General features: G+C 42.9%; 1 protein-coding gene across 1 annotated transcript in view; it reads left to right on the forward strand.

Moving 5' to 3' along the window:
- The window catches only part of LOC118080310 (uncharacterized), a 76,786-nt gene that overhangs the window by 25,592 nt on the left and 38,828 nt on the right, over positions 1-12,366 (forward strand). Inside the window, exons 14-19 of the mRNA XM_060271698.1 lie at positions 1,635-1,747; positions 2,224-2,433; positions 5,217-5,360; positions 6,597-6,766; positions 8,829-8,941; positions 10,845-10,966. Coding sequence (XP_060127681.1) covers positions 1,635-1,747; positions 2,224-2,433; positions 5,217-5,360; positions 6,597-6,766; positions 8,829-8,941; positions 10,845-10,966 — 872 coding nt within the window. The remainder of the gene's footprint in view (positions 1-1,634; positions 1,748-2,223; positions 2,434-5,216; positions 5,361-6,596; positions 6,767-8,828; positions 8,942-10,844; positions 10,967-12,366) is intronic.

Raw genomic sequence — 12,366 nt, forward strand, 5'->3', positions numbered from 1 at the left:
CCAGCCACCCGATTGGCTGGCTGGCGACGACGTGGCTGGGATCTCCCAGGAGGCATGGTCTACGTCCACGCCCCCCGGAGGGTGAGCATCCTGGCTGGGGCGGCGGAAGGTGGAGCCTTGACGGGGCGGCAGGGCCCGCCGGAGCGAGCGCAAGGAAGGCGGGAATAACCGCGGGACGCAGCTGGGGCTGGAGCCGTCCACCTCCCAGGCCGCAAACAGGTTCATGGGCAGCGGGCCGCCCAGTGCTGCCACACTGCCCAGGGGGCTGCCCGGATGCCCACGCGCTTCGGCCTCTCGGCGCCGGCACAGCCCTTCACCCAGAACGCGCGTGACCGGCCGCGGGGGGAGGGGCGCCAGGAGGGTGACATCACAAGAGAGCCCCCCACTGCGTCCTGCCCCTCCGAGACGGGAGGGAAAGAGGCGGATGGCGGCACTTGTTCCGCCGCAGTGCCAGAGGAGTAGCTGGACTGCTGCTGCTGCTGCTGCTGTATAAAAAAACAGCCGAGCTGTTTTTTACACCTTTCCCCCCCTTTTGGCTTCTGGGGGGGCAGCTGCCCCCCTGGCTACGCCCATGCTTAGTTCCAAAGCAGCAGTCAGTCATGGCCCCTTGTCTCTTAATTAAGCCTCTTCCAGGCAGCAGCCAAGTTGGTTCTGCCTGCCCAGCAGTTCTTGGGGGCTGGTCTTTCTTCTCTTTCCCAGCACACTTTTCACCCCAAACCCAAGCCTCCTATGAAATTACTCTTTTTCTAGTCACCCCTCCCCATCACCCGTTAATTGTCCTGTCTCTGTTCACTCCTCAGAATCAGGATGGGTGGTGGAGAGGACAGTTCATTTGTATTGCCAAAATCCTCAATGGCCCACTTGGTTTTTAATGGCTCTGCACCTACCGTAGTTAGCAGGCACCAACCCAGGGATTCCTCATCTGGCACAGTTCAGCAGGTTGCATTTTCCATTCCTTATCCAAATATTAGCTAGATTCTGACATTTATTAATTTCTTAGGTTTAGGGAGATCACCCCTCCCAATTTACAGGTCGCCTCCCATTAACGTTTTGCGTACCAAAGAAAACCATTGAAAAAGCCTGCAAACACCTCATTCTGCCCTTGCCTCCATTCCACTCTTTCATTGATGTCTTTATGGTATTTCCAGGTCACTTCCACATTTGGCATGATGTGCATAGACATGGTCGCGCACAGTATATCAATATAACTGGATTTTTGTTCTGTTCAGTAATATAAAGGCAGTTGGTCCCACTTTCCTGTGACACCACACTGCTATGTTTAGCATTGAGTTATTTTTCCATCCGTTCTGTATTAATTTGGGAACTGGACTCTCAGAGATGTCCCTAATTTCTATGCCATCTGCTTTTTGTTTGCATTCTGCTTTTAGATTTCAGTTTTTTCTACATATTCTAGAAAAGTTTCCTGTTTGCTTTTAATTAGACAACATACAACATTATAAAGGTGCCCTCTGAAGTAAACAAATTGGTTCTGCATTATCGAGAATACTGCTCTAAAGAGTACAGAAATGTATGGGATATTCAGTTTGGTTTGTTTTTTTAAATTTTGTAATGCGGAGAGTATAAATAAACTGCATTGTTAATTCTACCAGCTTATTTTTCATATTTTTAATCAGGTTATGGGAGTTTCCTGCCACAGCAAATGGATGTGCTATGATGGTTAGAGGAGGCAAACTTATGGCATTACCATGCACTGAGCAACATTTATATGTTTGTGAAAAAGAAATAGGTACTGATTGGAATTTTTGATTGTTATACAATATAAATGCTCATCATAGGATCCCTTAACCTTTTGCTCTGTTTTATGACTATAAATCTGAATTTGCCCAGAGTAAGTATGATTAATTGTAGTGACTTAAGATTCATGAGAAGAGAAAACTCACTGGAAAAGACCCTGATGTTGGGAAAGATTGAGGGCACAAGGAGAAGGGGACGACAGAGGACAAGATGGTTGGACAGTGTTCTCGAAGCTACCAACATGAGTCTGACCAAACTGTGGGAGGCAGTGGAAGACAGGAGTGCCTGGCGTGCTCTGGTCCATGGGGTCACGAAGAATCGGACACGACTATACAACTAAACAACAAGAAGATTCCTAAATTTGCTTTCTTTCACCTTATGTCAGCAATTCATACTATATTTGCTGTCAGTAATCTTGTTACTAAATTATAAACATGTTACTAAATTGTCTCTTTCCCCCCCAAAAAGTTGGTCCTGACATTTTCATTGATTACCCTGGGAAAATAATGCTGGCTGTTCACCCCCTGGCTGTATACAAAAACTATGATGAAGCAAGATTCTATTGTATATTAAGAGAAAACTGTACTGGAATAAGTAGCTGGCCAGACAAACATTTTCTTATCACAGGAATGGAAATGGTATCAGGTTTGAGGCATCATGTATTTCACTTGAAGACCGGTAAGGATCATTTCTGTTTTTATAGTTGTTTGGTGCACTGGAAATTGCTGTTTTTAATAGGTGGGATGCTGAGTAAAGATTCAAAATTCTGTTTGGTTTGAAATGTCCTGGAAATATTGTGAAGGATCAGAACCAGTGGAGCTTAAATATTGACCAAATTTAGGTTTTTTCCCTATAAAGTGATACCTTGTGGGGGTGGGAGGGTTGCACTCCTAAAGGAGCAGGTCTGTAACTTGGTAGTACTCCTAGATACACCTAGATACAAGAGGCCCAAATGTCCCTAGCAGTTTCACCTTGTACACCAGCTACGCTCGTATTTGGATTGGGATAACTTGGCTACTGTAGTCCATGAATTGGTAACTTCAAGTCTGGATTGCTGTAATGCACTGTATGTAGTACTGCCCTACTCTGGAAGCTCCAGCTGGTGAAGAAAGCGTCAGTTAGACTGCAGATGGGATCAGAAAGCCAACAGCATGTGGCACCTCTGTGAAAACATCTGGACTGGCTGCCTATATGCTACTGGGCCGGGTTCATATATTATGTCAATAGCCCAAGCCCTGAACAGGTTGAGTCCAGGTTACCATAAGGAGTGTCTGAACCCTAATGTCCCAGCCCAAACACTGAGATCATCTGGAGGAGCATGCTAGTTGTACCCCATGTTACACTGCGGTGGCTCAGTATCCTGCTAAATAATAAACTTGAGAGCATGTTTTCTTTATCTTGAAGCTTGCAGGTTCCAACACATTCCAATGCATTCTAGTAGCCATTCAAAAAGTGCTAACATGCTTTTGAAGGGTACCCTCATATTATACCATGGGACTTGGCACACAGTTTGAGAACTACTGGTCTAAGAGATATTGAGCTAGGAAGCATAGGAAGCAAACCAAATTGGGGGAAGGGAAAATATTATAACAATACTGACATGCATTTTGTGTGTGTGTGTGTGTGTGTGTGAGAGAGAGAGAGAGAGAGAGAGAGAGAGAGAGAGAGAGAGAGCTAGTGAGAGAGCACGTATAGCCTAGGAGACAAAGAGAGAAATGGAGAAAAGTGAATTGACCAAGATAGACAAACTGAAGAGGGAGCATAGTAGAAAATAAAAGACAAATGTAGTAGAATGTAATTGGAATAGGAGGTTAAATAAAGGCCCAAGAGATATAGTAAGCTGTGGAAACTGGAGCTGGCAGACGTAGCATAGCCTTGCAGCATTTTGATATTTTACAGCCTTAACTGTTATGTTGTCTAACATGTTTGATTCTGTATTTTTTCTTGTAAATTTCTATTTATCTTGCTGCTTAGCACTTGGATGATAAAGTAAGTTATTGCCCTTTGTATTTCTTCTTTATCAAAGGTGCTAAATATCCATATGCTTATATTATTCTTTTAGGGTTGTGTTGCCCACAGTGTCTCCATGTTGTTGCGGAGGACCACAGTACTTTCCTCACAAATGACCCATATATTTTGTTGCTATTCTGTGGCTATCTCAGGGTAGTCATATATCCTATTGTATTCTAGGGGTTTATTGGAACCTTTATACAATTTACCTGCTTTGCAGCTGTCACAGTAATACTCAGGTCTTTTTATGTTTTCTCTTTGATTGCTGTTTTAAAACAATGCTGAGCCATCTCCAGTTGCTCTCACTGTAGTGATACGATTTTTTGCTTACTGTTCTGTGTTCAGCTCAGAAAGAGAAAATGCTGCTTAGCTTTTGAGTTTGAAGCACCTGGAAGTGTTGGGGACACATCCGGGTTTTAATAATCAGCACAGATAAGAAAGGAGATCCCAGGATGTTTTGGAATAGTCCAACTCATGCATTCTCTGCTCAACCCTGTTAGTACATCACTCTGTGATTTATTTCACACAGGCTGAGACAAAGCATCCAGAATGGGTATAAATCCATAAGCTGAAGTGATGATTCAGAATTTAACACTGATGTAATTATTTACAGTTTTAGTAGTGCTTATCTACTTCTTCCTGAAACAGAATTTTTCAGCTTGAGGGCTGCAGTATCTTCTGAACAGCCTTCTATAGGTCATGGTCTCTTTACAGGTCCCAGTTGGGCTGCTTGGTGTGGCAGAATTTTCTTAGGGATGCCCACTCACTGGTTATCTACTTTACTGTTGACAAGAGGATTGTGAAGTACAGTTGTACCTTGGCTCTTGAACAGAACTCCCGGAACCCTTTGAAAACCATTTCGACTCCTGGAACCATTTGAAAACCAAGGCACAGCTCCTGATTGGCTGCAGGAATCAGAAGCCATGCCAGACATTTGGCTTCCAAAAATTGTTCGAAAACCAGAACACTTCTGGGTTTCAATAATTCGGGAGCCGATTTGTTCAGGAGCCAAGGTGTTTGAGATCCAAGGTATGACTGTAATCAGTAGTGCGTCCATAGTAAGGCATGTTGCTGTGGTAAAACACTGAATCTTGCTGTGAAAAAAGAATTTATTAGGGCTGGACTCAGCTGACCAGTCCAGCTAGTGAAAGCCCATGCAGCGACTTCTGATAGCATGATGTGGCTTCTCCATCCTCCCCACCATGTCCCCCCAAATTTGCTCATGGGGAGGTCAGGATAATCCCTAGAACAGTACATGGGAGGAGGAGAGGAGAACTCGTTCCATCAGGCAATCGGAAATTCTTGTGCTGACAAATTGGTCTTCTTAATACTATGTTGAATTCATCCCTATATGTTTGCCTGTGTATTTGTAGCTTGGAATATTTTTATCATACATAGATGTCCAAGCCTGCTTTGTTACTTTAAAAATATTTAAATTCTCTGCACTCTAGCCTGTTCACCAGGACGTTACGGGTATGGATGTGGGGAAGAATGTCCACTATGCAGGGATAATGCCCTTTGTAACATGTTGACTGGTTTCTGTGACGAGAAAGCCTTCTGCAGAGACACATCCTCTATAGAGAGGTGTTCAGAAAGTAAGCTTTAAAATAAATAAATAAATTTAGTTTATATGAAATATTGCTGCCTTTGTTCTGTGGCTGAAGCGGGTCTTCAAAATATCCCTAAATGTTTTCAGGATCATTTTAATGGAAATGATACAGAACACTGCTGTTTCCCCATGTTCCTTGGTGCATATTTTGTCTTGTACAGTAGTTGCTTAGCACAGTTCAGAGCAAATGTTCTTGCTCTCAGTAACAACCTTTGAATGATGGAGACTAGGACCATGCCTTAAGAGTAGCTGCACTAGCACTGTTTGAGTGCCTGCTTATCCTTTCAGAGGTGATTACACGCAAATATAATACCTAGTTTAGCCAGTTCTGTATCCAGATTCATTCTCTGAATATGACTTCTACATTGCAATGAATTGGGAAAAGCCTCCCAGGAGAATAAATATTATACAGTATGTTGTTCACAGATCAGATACACATTTCTGCCCCAGTGAATCATGATAGTTGTGGAAACTAGTGATTGGCACCCCCTGGATTCTCTGTGGATTGGAATAAGAGGAGCTATTCCCCCCACCCCAATCTGAATTTGAGCTAATCTTTACCAAATCCACAGTACTCTGGAAAATATAGTTTTTCTGTCCTTTTCTACAGGCCATCCCTATATTTTTTGTTGATATGAGAGTGAATTGCTTGAGACTGGAAACAAAATAAAAAAAATTCTTCCAGTAGCACCTTAAAGGTAAAAGGTAAAGGGACCCCTGACCATTAGGTCCAGTCGTGACCGACTCTGGGGTTGCACGCTCATCTCACATTATTCCAGGTCATGTGGCCAGCATGACAAAGCTGCTTCTGGCGAACCAGAGCAGCACACGGAAACACCGTTTACCTTCCCGCTGTAGCGGTTCCTATTTATCTACTTGCATTTTGACGTGCTTTCGAACTGCTAGGTTGGCAGGAGCTGGGACCGAGCAACGGGAGCTCACCCCGTCACAGGGATTCGAACCGCTGACCTTCTGATCAGCAAGCCCTAGGCTCAGTGGTTTAACCCACAGTGCCACCTGGGTCCCTACTAAGGTGCTACTAGAAGGGTTTTTTTAAAAAATAATAATAATTGTTTCGACTACGGCAGACCAACACGGCTACCTATCTGTAACTTGAGACTGGAAAGTTTCTGTTTGCATAGGGTAAATGTTTTGCATATTTGTTTTGCATATTTGTTTTGGCATGAGTATGAAGTGGCTTTTTGTGCATTTGTTTTTAAAGCCACAGTCAGCCAGAGATGTCCAGATATGGGTAAATGGCGCTACTGGAACAGATACTGTTACTATTTCTCAGTCCGTATTGGTGCTGAAAAACACTGGGAAGCGGCCAATTCTTCCTGCAGCCGTTTTAGGGCTGCTGAACTTCTATGGGTAGAAGACCAAGATGATCTGGTATGGCTATTTTACCATTAGTGACTCTTGTCGTAATTGGCCTGTACTTCCAGAACATTAGCACCTATGTAGAAGTATCACAATTCAGAAGAATGCTGTATTTTTTATTAATATTGCAGGCACTGTACAGTAAAAAAATAATGTTTCTACATTTTTATGTTATTCTTTCCAAGCTGATGCAAGTTCCTTTAGTGATGCTGTTGCAAAGAATTGCTGTAAGAATCCCCAGAACCTCAATTATCATTTTTAAAATGGTAAGGCCTGAGAAGGCTGGTTCATATCTGTCCATGTGGTGAATTAGTACATGCTCTTCTACGTGTCACACAAAGAAGGCAATATTCATATGGATTCTCTGCCTGAAAGCTTGTTTCACGCATTCACTTCTGCCCTCACCCCCCACCATTTTAGAGGGAAACATATCATGTGTGGACCTAAATGCAGAATGCCCAGATCACATGTTACCTCAGCCTTATGAACAAACCTACAAGTTACTGGCCTGCAAAACTTTACACTGGCTTACTTCTGCAAGCTGTTTTACTGGCCCTTGCTATTGCCAGTACATACCATAGCTAGGTACTCATACACTGTCATGTAACTTCTTCTTAACTTCTGCTCTGCAACACATTGTTCAGCTTTGCTTGCTCCTTCCCGGTCATTCATGGTGCTTTGCTGGTGCAAAGAATTTTGTTACCACTGTTGAATTGCTGGCAGAGGAAATCCATGGCACTATTGCTCAGGGACTGCACAGCTGAAGGGCAGCACATTCTGGTTTCTGCCATTGGCCAGGGGACCAAAGGCCACTAGGAGGCTGCTCCCCCTGCCTCAGAAAGATAATTGGGACAAGGGTAAGACCAATCAACCCCATCCATTGGCCAGAGAAGGAGCAGCTGAAGGGAGCTTATTTCCTCCCATCCTTTCTGGGAAGAACAGTGCTCCAGCTGCTAGTTTCCCTGGGATTGTAGGAGCAAGGAGATAGGCCACATCCATCAGACAAAGGAACAAGAGCTACCACATGCATTTCAAACAATAACGCCAGCAAGCATAGATCAACTTGACCCTACTGGATACAAGTGCCCACTTCTATATTACTATTTGATTCGTGCCTTAAAGTACCTTTCCATTCCATTGTGTGTCTTTGTAAGCCTAATATGGCTGGGGATGAGCAGTGGCATGCAGAACACCAAGGTATACATAACTGAATGATTAGTTGAATGAGCATCTGATTTATGTTTGTCCTTCTTGGCTCAGTAAGTGAGCCACGTTAATGTGTAATTTTGCACAAAGATCCTCCTTATGTATTAACCCTGCTGTTCAGCCAAAAAAGGCTTCCAGGGTGGCTTAGATAAGTTCAACAATAGACAGCACAGTCCCTCCCTGTAGGCTCCCTGTCTAAAAACGCAGCATGAGAGGAGGAGAGAGGAGCGACTAGGAAAAACAAAATCTGGCACTTAGTCTTAACTTACAAAGTTTAAAATGACCTGTTTGAGGGCGAGGAGGAGCCAACTGAAGCTGGTCCCTCTGCACAGTCCACAGAGGCTGTTGTTCTTCCCACCTCTCCCTCTGTTGCAGCCAGATGAAATGGCTGCCAATCAATGACAATTGAGGAGGGAGCTGGAACTACTCTTCCAGCAGTTGTCCTCTTTCAGGTGCTGGTAGGACACAAAGGACAGCCTCTGTAAAAACAACAACAACATTTGGGCAGATTCAAGTGGGGAAAAGTCCTTGAGATATCTTTGACCCAAGTTACAAATAGGTTTTAAAGAGCTTGTATATCACAGTTGAATAGGCAGTCCTCATAATAAATACAATATGTACTGGAGATCCATATCTCAACTCTGCTCAATGTTTATCATAGTACTAAAATCATATAATTTCTAACTGCTTTAATGATACATGCACAAGATAACCCAACACTAATTTAATATCAGAAGCAACATTTGCAGCTGGAATGTGAACAAAGTGATAATATTTTCATTAATTGTGAAAACACTTGCACTGCTTTTAAAAATCAATACTACCTGGCTATTTCTGTTTTTATTCCTCATTCTGATTTCAATTGTAGCAGTGGATACAAAAGTTTGTTAGAGAAAGAACATGGCTAGGACTGCAAGATATAAACTATGATGAGGTCTGGACTTGGTCACATGAAGACAATGCAGAAAGTGCATTGCGATGGTATGTATAATGAGCAGGCCCAATCCATAACTGTTGCCAGTTTAAGCAGATCTCAGTTGTGTATTGCATGTTTGCAAACAGCTATGAAAAGACTCATCAATGATAATAAACACAGTACTTGGAACTTCTGTATGCAGATCTCATTTGGTATCAGTAGTCGCCTTTATTATTACAAAATACTGAGAACAGGTCAGGGAAAGACAAAGAGTGTAGAGGCAGAGTCTGGAGAAAGTTATGGAGGTATGAGTAAGTAACACATGACAAAATTACTTTTTCTAAGCACAGGGTAGTGAATAAATATTTAGGGTTAAGCTGTTGTCTACATCTGGCCAAACCTTATCCCTTTCCCACTCATATTTAAATTATTGTTTTGCTATTGGCTCAAGTCTAAAGGCTGGGCCAGGCATGTTGCTTTCCTACCATATCACAATATGTTGCACTTTGTAGGAAAGTTGAGGCATGACTGCTTGATTTTCTCACCTATCATATAATGTCACTGGCTTTGGCTTTGGTTATGCACTTGTATGTTCTGAGTATTGGAAAATATCAGGACTTTACCCACTCTGAGAACCATTAGTCAGCTCTTCTTCTTTCTTTGTATGGTACCCAAAGACATAGGCATTAGTGGCCTTGCTTAAATGCTTGCCTGGCTGGAATCATAGGAATATAGATGACTGCCTTATACCAGTCACACCACTGGTACTAAAATATCTGTAAAGACCATCTGTGCAAGTGTTCATTTCTTACTAGAAGGTACTGCCAATCAATTCCTTAAGTTATTCCACCTCTTCCTCGAAAAGGTTACCATATTTTTCGGACCATACCATGCACCTAGTTTTTTAGAGGAGGAAAACCAGAAAAAAATATTTTTCTGGTTTTCCTCCTCTAAAAGGCTGAGAGGCAGCAGCAATAGCAGCACCACATTTTCAGCCGCTTCTCTCAACCCTCAGCTGTTGGCTGCTGCGGCTGCGGAGGCAGCACTAGCCCGATTTCGAGCTGATGCTGCCTCCCCCTCCCCTCAGCTGCTGGCGGAGGCAGCTGCGGAGGCAACACCAGCCCGATTTTGGGCTGATGCTGCACCCCCCCCCCCCTTGTCGCTGTCGGCGAAGGGGGAGGAGCGGGAAAGGGGCGCTTTTTGTTCTTCTCCCTTCCCCTTTGCTGACAGCAACAGGGAAGGGGGAGGAGCAGACAGCGGGAAAGCGCCGCTTTTCGTGCTGTCTGCTTTTCCCCCTTCCGCTTTGCTGACAGCAACGGCAAATGGAAAGGAGCGGACAGCGCGAAATCGGCTGCTTTCGCTCCATAACATGCAGTGACTTTTCCCCTCCCGTTTTAGGAGGGGGAAAGTGCGTGTTATGGTCCGCGTGTTATGGTATATCAGATACAAAGATCTTATAACAAGTATGTTTGGAAAGGGAAGAAGCTAGTGGTGAGCTGCTTAACTTTATCCTCCCTTGCTTCTTTAAGAACAACAAAAACCCTTTGTTCTTTCATAGCAAGATCATATTTCCTGGCAGTTGGGCCAGAATGCATCATGTGACGATGTAGTTTGATTGCCAGGAGCATTCTAAAAACAGAAGTAATGGTGTTTTGTAAGTGTGCATCCCACCTGCTGTTGTCAGCCAGCACAATCTGCACTTTTAAAGCACCCTACTCACCCAGTTTCAGTGAGGAGCAGGCAATTCCTTCCCCGGACAGGTTAAGAAAGTGCACCGAATGATCCATCAGCCTGCACTATCTTCTCAGTGCACTCTCCCAGCTTGGCCCAGAAAGGGGTATCTGTTCTCCATTCCAGTTAGGAGAAAGAATAGTTGGTAGTCACCAGTGAACAGTAATGATCATGTAGAAATTACATGGGCATGTACAGATGAAGTTACTTAATTAATTCTTTTTTATATTTTGACAGGCTGGATCTCCCAAAGGGGTATAAATGGCGTAGATGTGTTGATATGTCAAACAAAGGTGTTATTAGTAAAGTTCACTGTACTGAAAAGAGAGAATGGGTGTGCAAGAGACCAGCTGGACGAGGTTCGGAGTTTACTGATCTTTATTGTTATGTAGAAGTTGCTCATGTATAATTTGGGGAAGAAGACAACTGAATGAGAGTTAGCATTGTTGACTTTTTGAAGATCAGCTGTCCCAACAGAGGGATTAAATGCTACTTGTTTGGAACAGAAAAAAGCCCTGAATTACAATATACCAGTTGCAACATAGTACAGTGATACCTCAGTTTAAGAGCAGTCTGGTTTAAGAATGATTTGGTTTACAAATTCCGCAAAACCGGAAATAGTGTCTTGGTCTAAGAACAGAATCTAAACGGTAGAAGGGCACCGGCGGCCCATTAGGGAATGCGCGCCTCAGTTTAAGAACAGTTTTGGTTTAAGAACGGACTTCCGGAATGGGTTAAGTTCGTAAACCAAGGTGCCACTGTAGTTTATAGTACTCTGTTTTGGGACACTAAATAATCTTTAGGTACACTTTGCTGTGGATCGATGATCAACAGACCATAAGGTTTTAGATCATATGTTTCAATCTGAAGGCTTTTAATGCAAACTTTCTGTATTTTTTGGGAAGTTTTAGGTCATTGGCCTCTCAATTTACATGTGATCTGCTGTGGTGAATATTTGTATTTTGACAAAATTCTGATAGCTTCAGCGTCTAAATGAGGTAGCAACCTAGATGAAATCTGAGAATTGCATAGAGTTTGCAGAAGCAATTCGAAGAGTCAGCAGGAGCTTTCTAAACTCACCAGCTGTTATAATGAAGATCCTCTGTAGTTTTATAAAAATGTACATTTCTTACCCCCTTAAGCATAACTCAGTTAAATGAATGATTTGCAGAAGTGCCAAAAAAAAAGCTTTTTTTAAAAAAAAAAGTCTTAAAGAGGTGGAAATAAGGCCTGCTTGCAGATGGCCACTTTGAGAATAGGATGCTGAACTAGTTGGTGCTTTAGTCTGATCCTTCAGGAATCAGTCACATACTAAGCAATATTTCAGAGAAGAAAGAATTACATCACCAGGACGCTAAGATATGCAGAAGGTCAAAAGACAAATCCTCTTTAACCCTCCCCATGAGGCAAGTTCCCGAAAACAGCACAATGAGCATGCCCAGTTGTAACAGAGAGGATTGTAATTGAGCTGTTGGAAATCTGAACAGAATCATTTTGTTAAGAGTCCCACATGTTTTTTCTGTTTATTTTTTATATATTACATTGGCATTAAAGAAATCCCCAGAAAGTTCTAGATCTCTTGCTACCTATGTCAGCACTGAATGACTGATTGCCTTAAAGAATTGCTTTGCATTATTTCTGCGGGATTTACAGTCTTGATTTAATGCATGCTAGTAGCAATTGCTTAATAGTAGTTGATCTTATGGCAACAAAGCCATAACTTGTCAAATGCTGTTATGGGTCTAATGGTGGTACCCAG

Source organism: Zootoca vivipara, chromosome 2 (genome assembly GCF_963506605.1).
Source record: "Zootoca vivipara chromosome 2, rZooViv1.1, whole genome shotgun sequence".
NCBI classification, from domain to species: domain Eukaryota; kingdom Metazoa; phylum Chordata; class Lepidosauria; order Squamata; family Lacertidae; genus Zootoca; species Zootoca vivipara.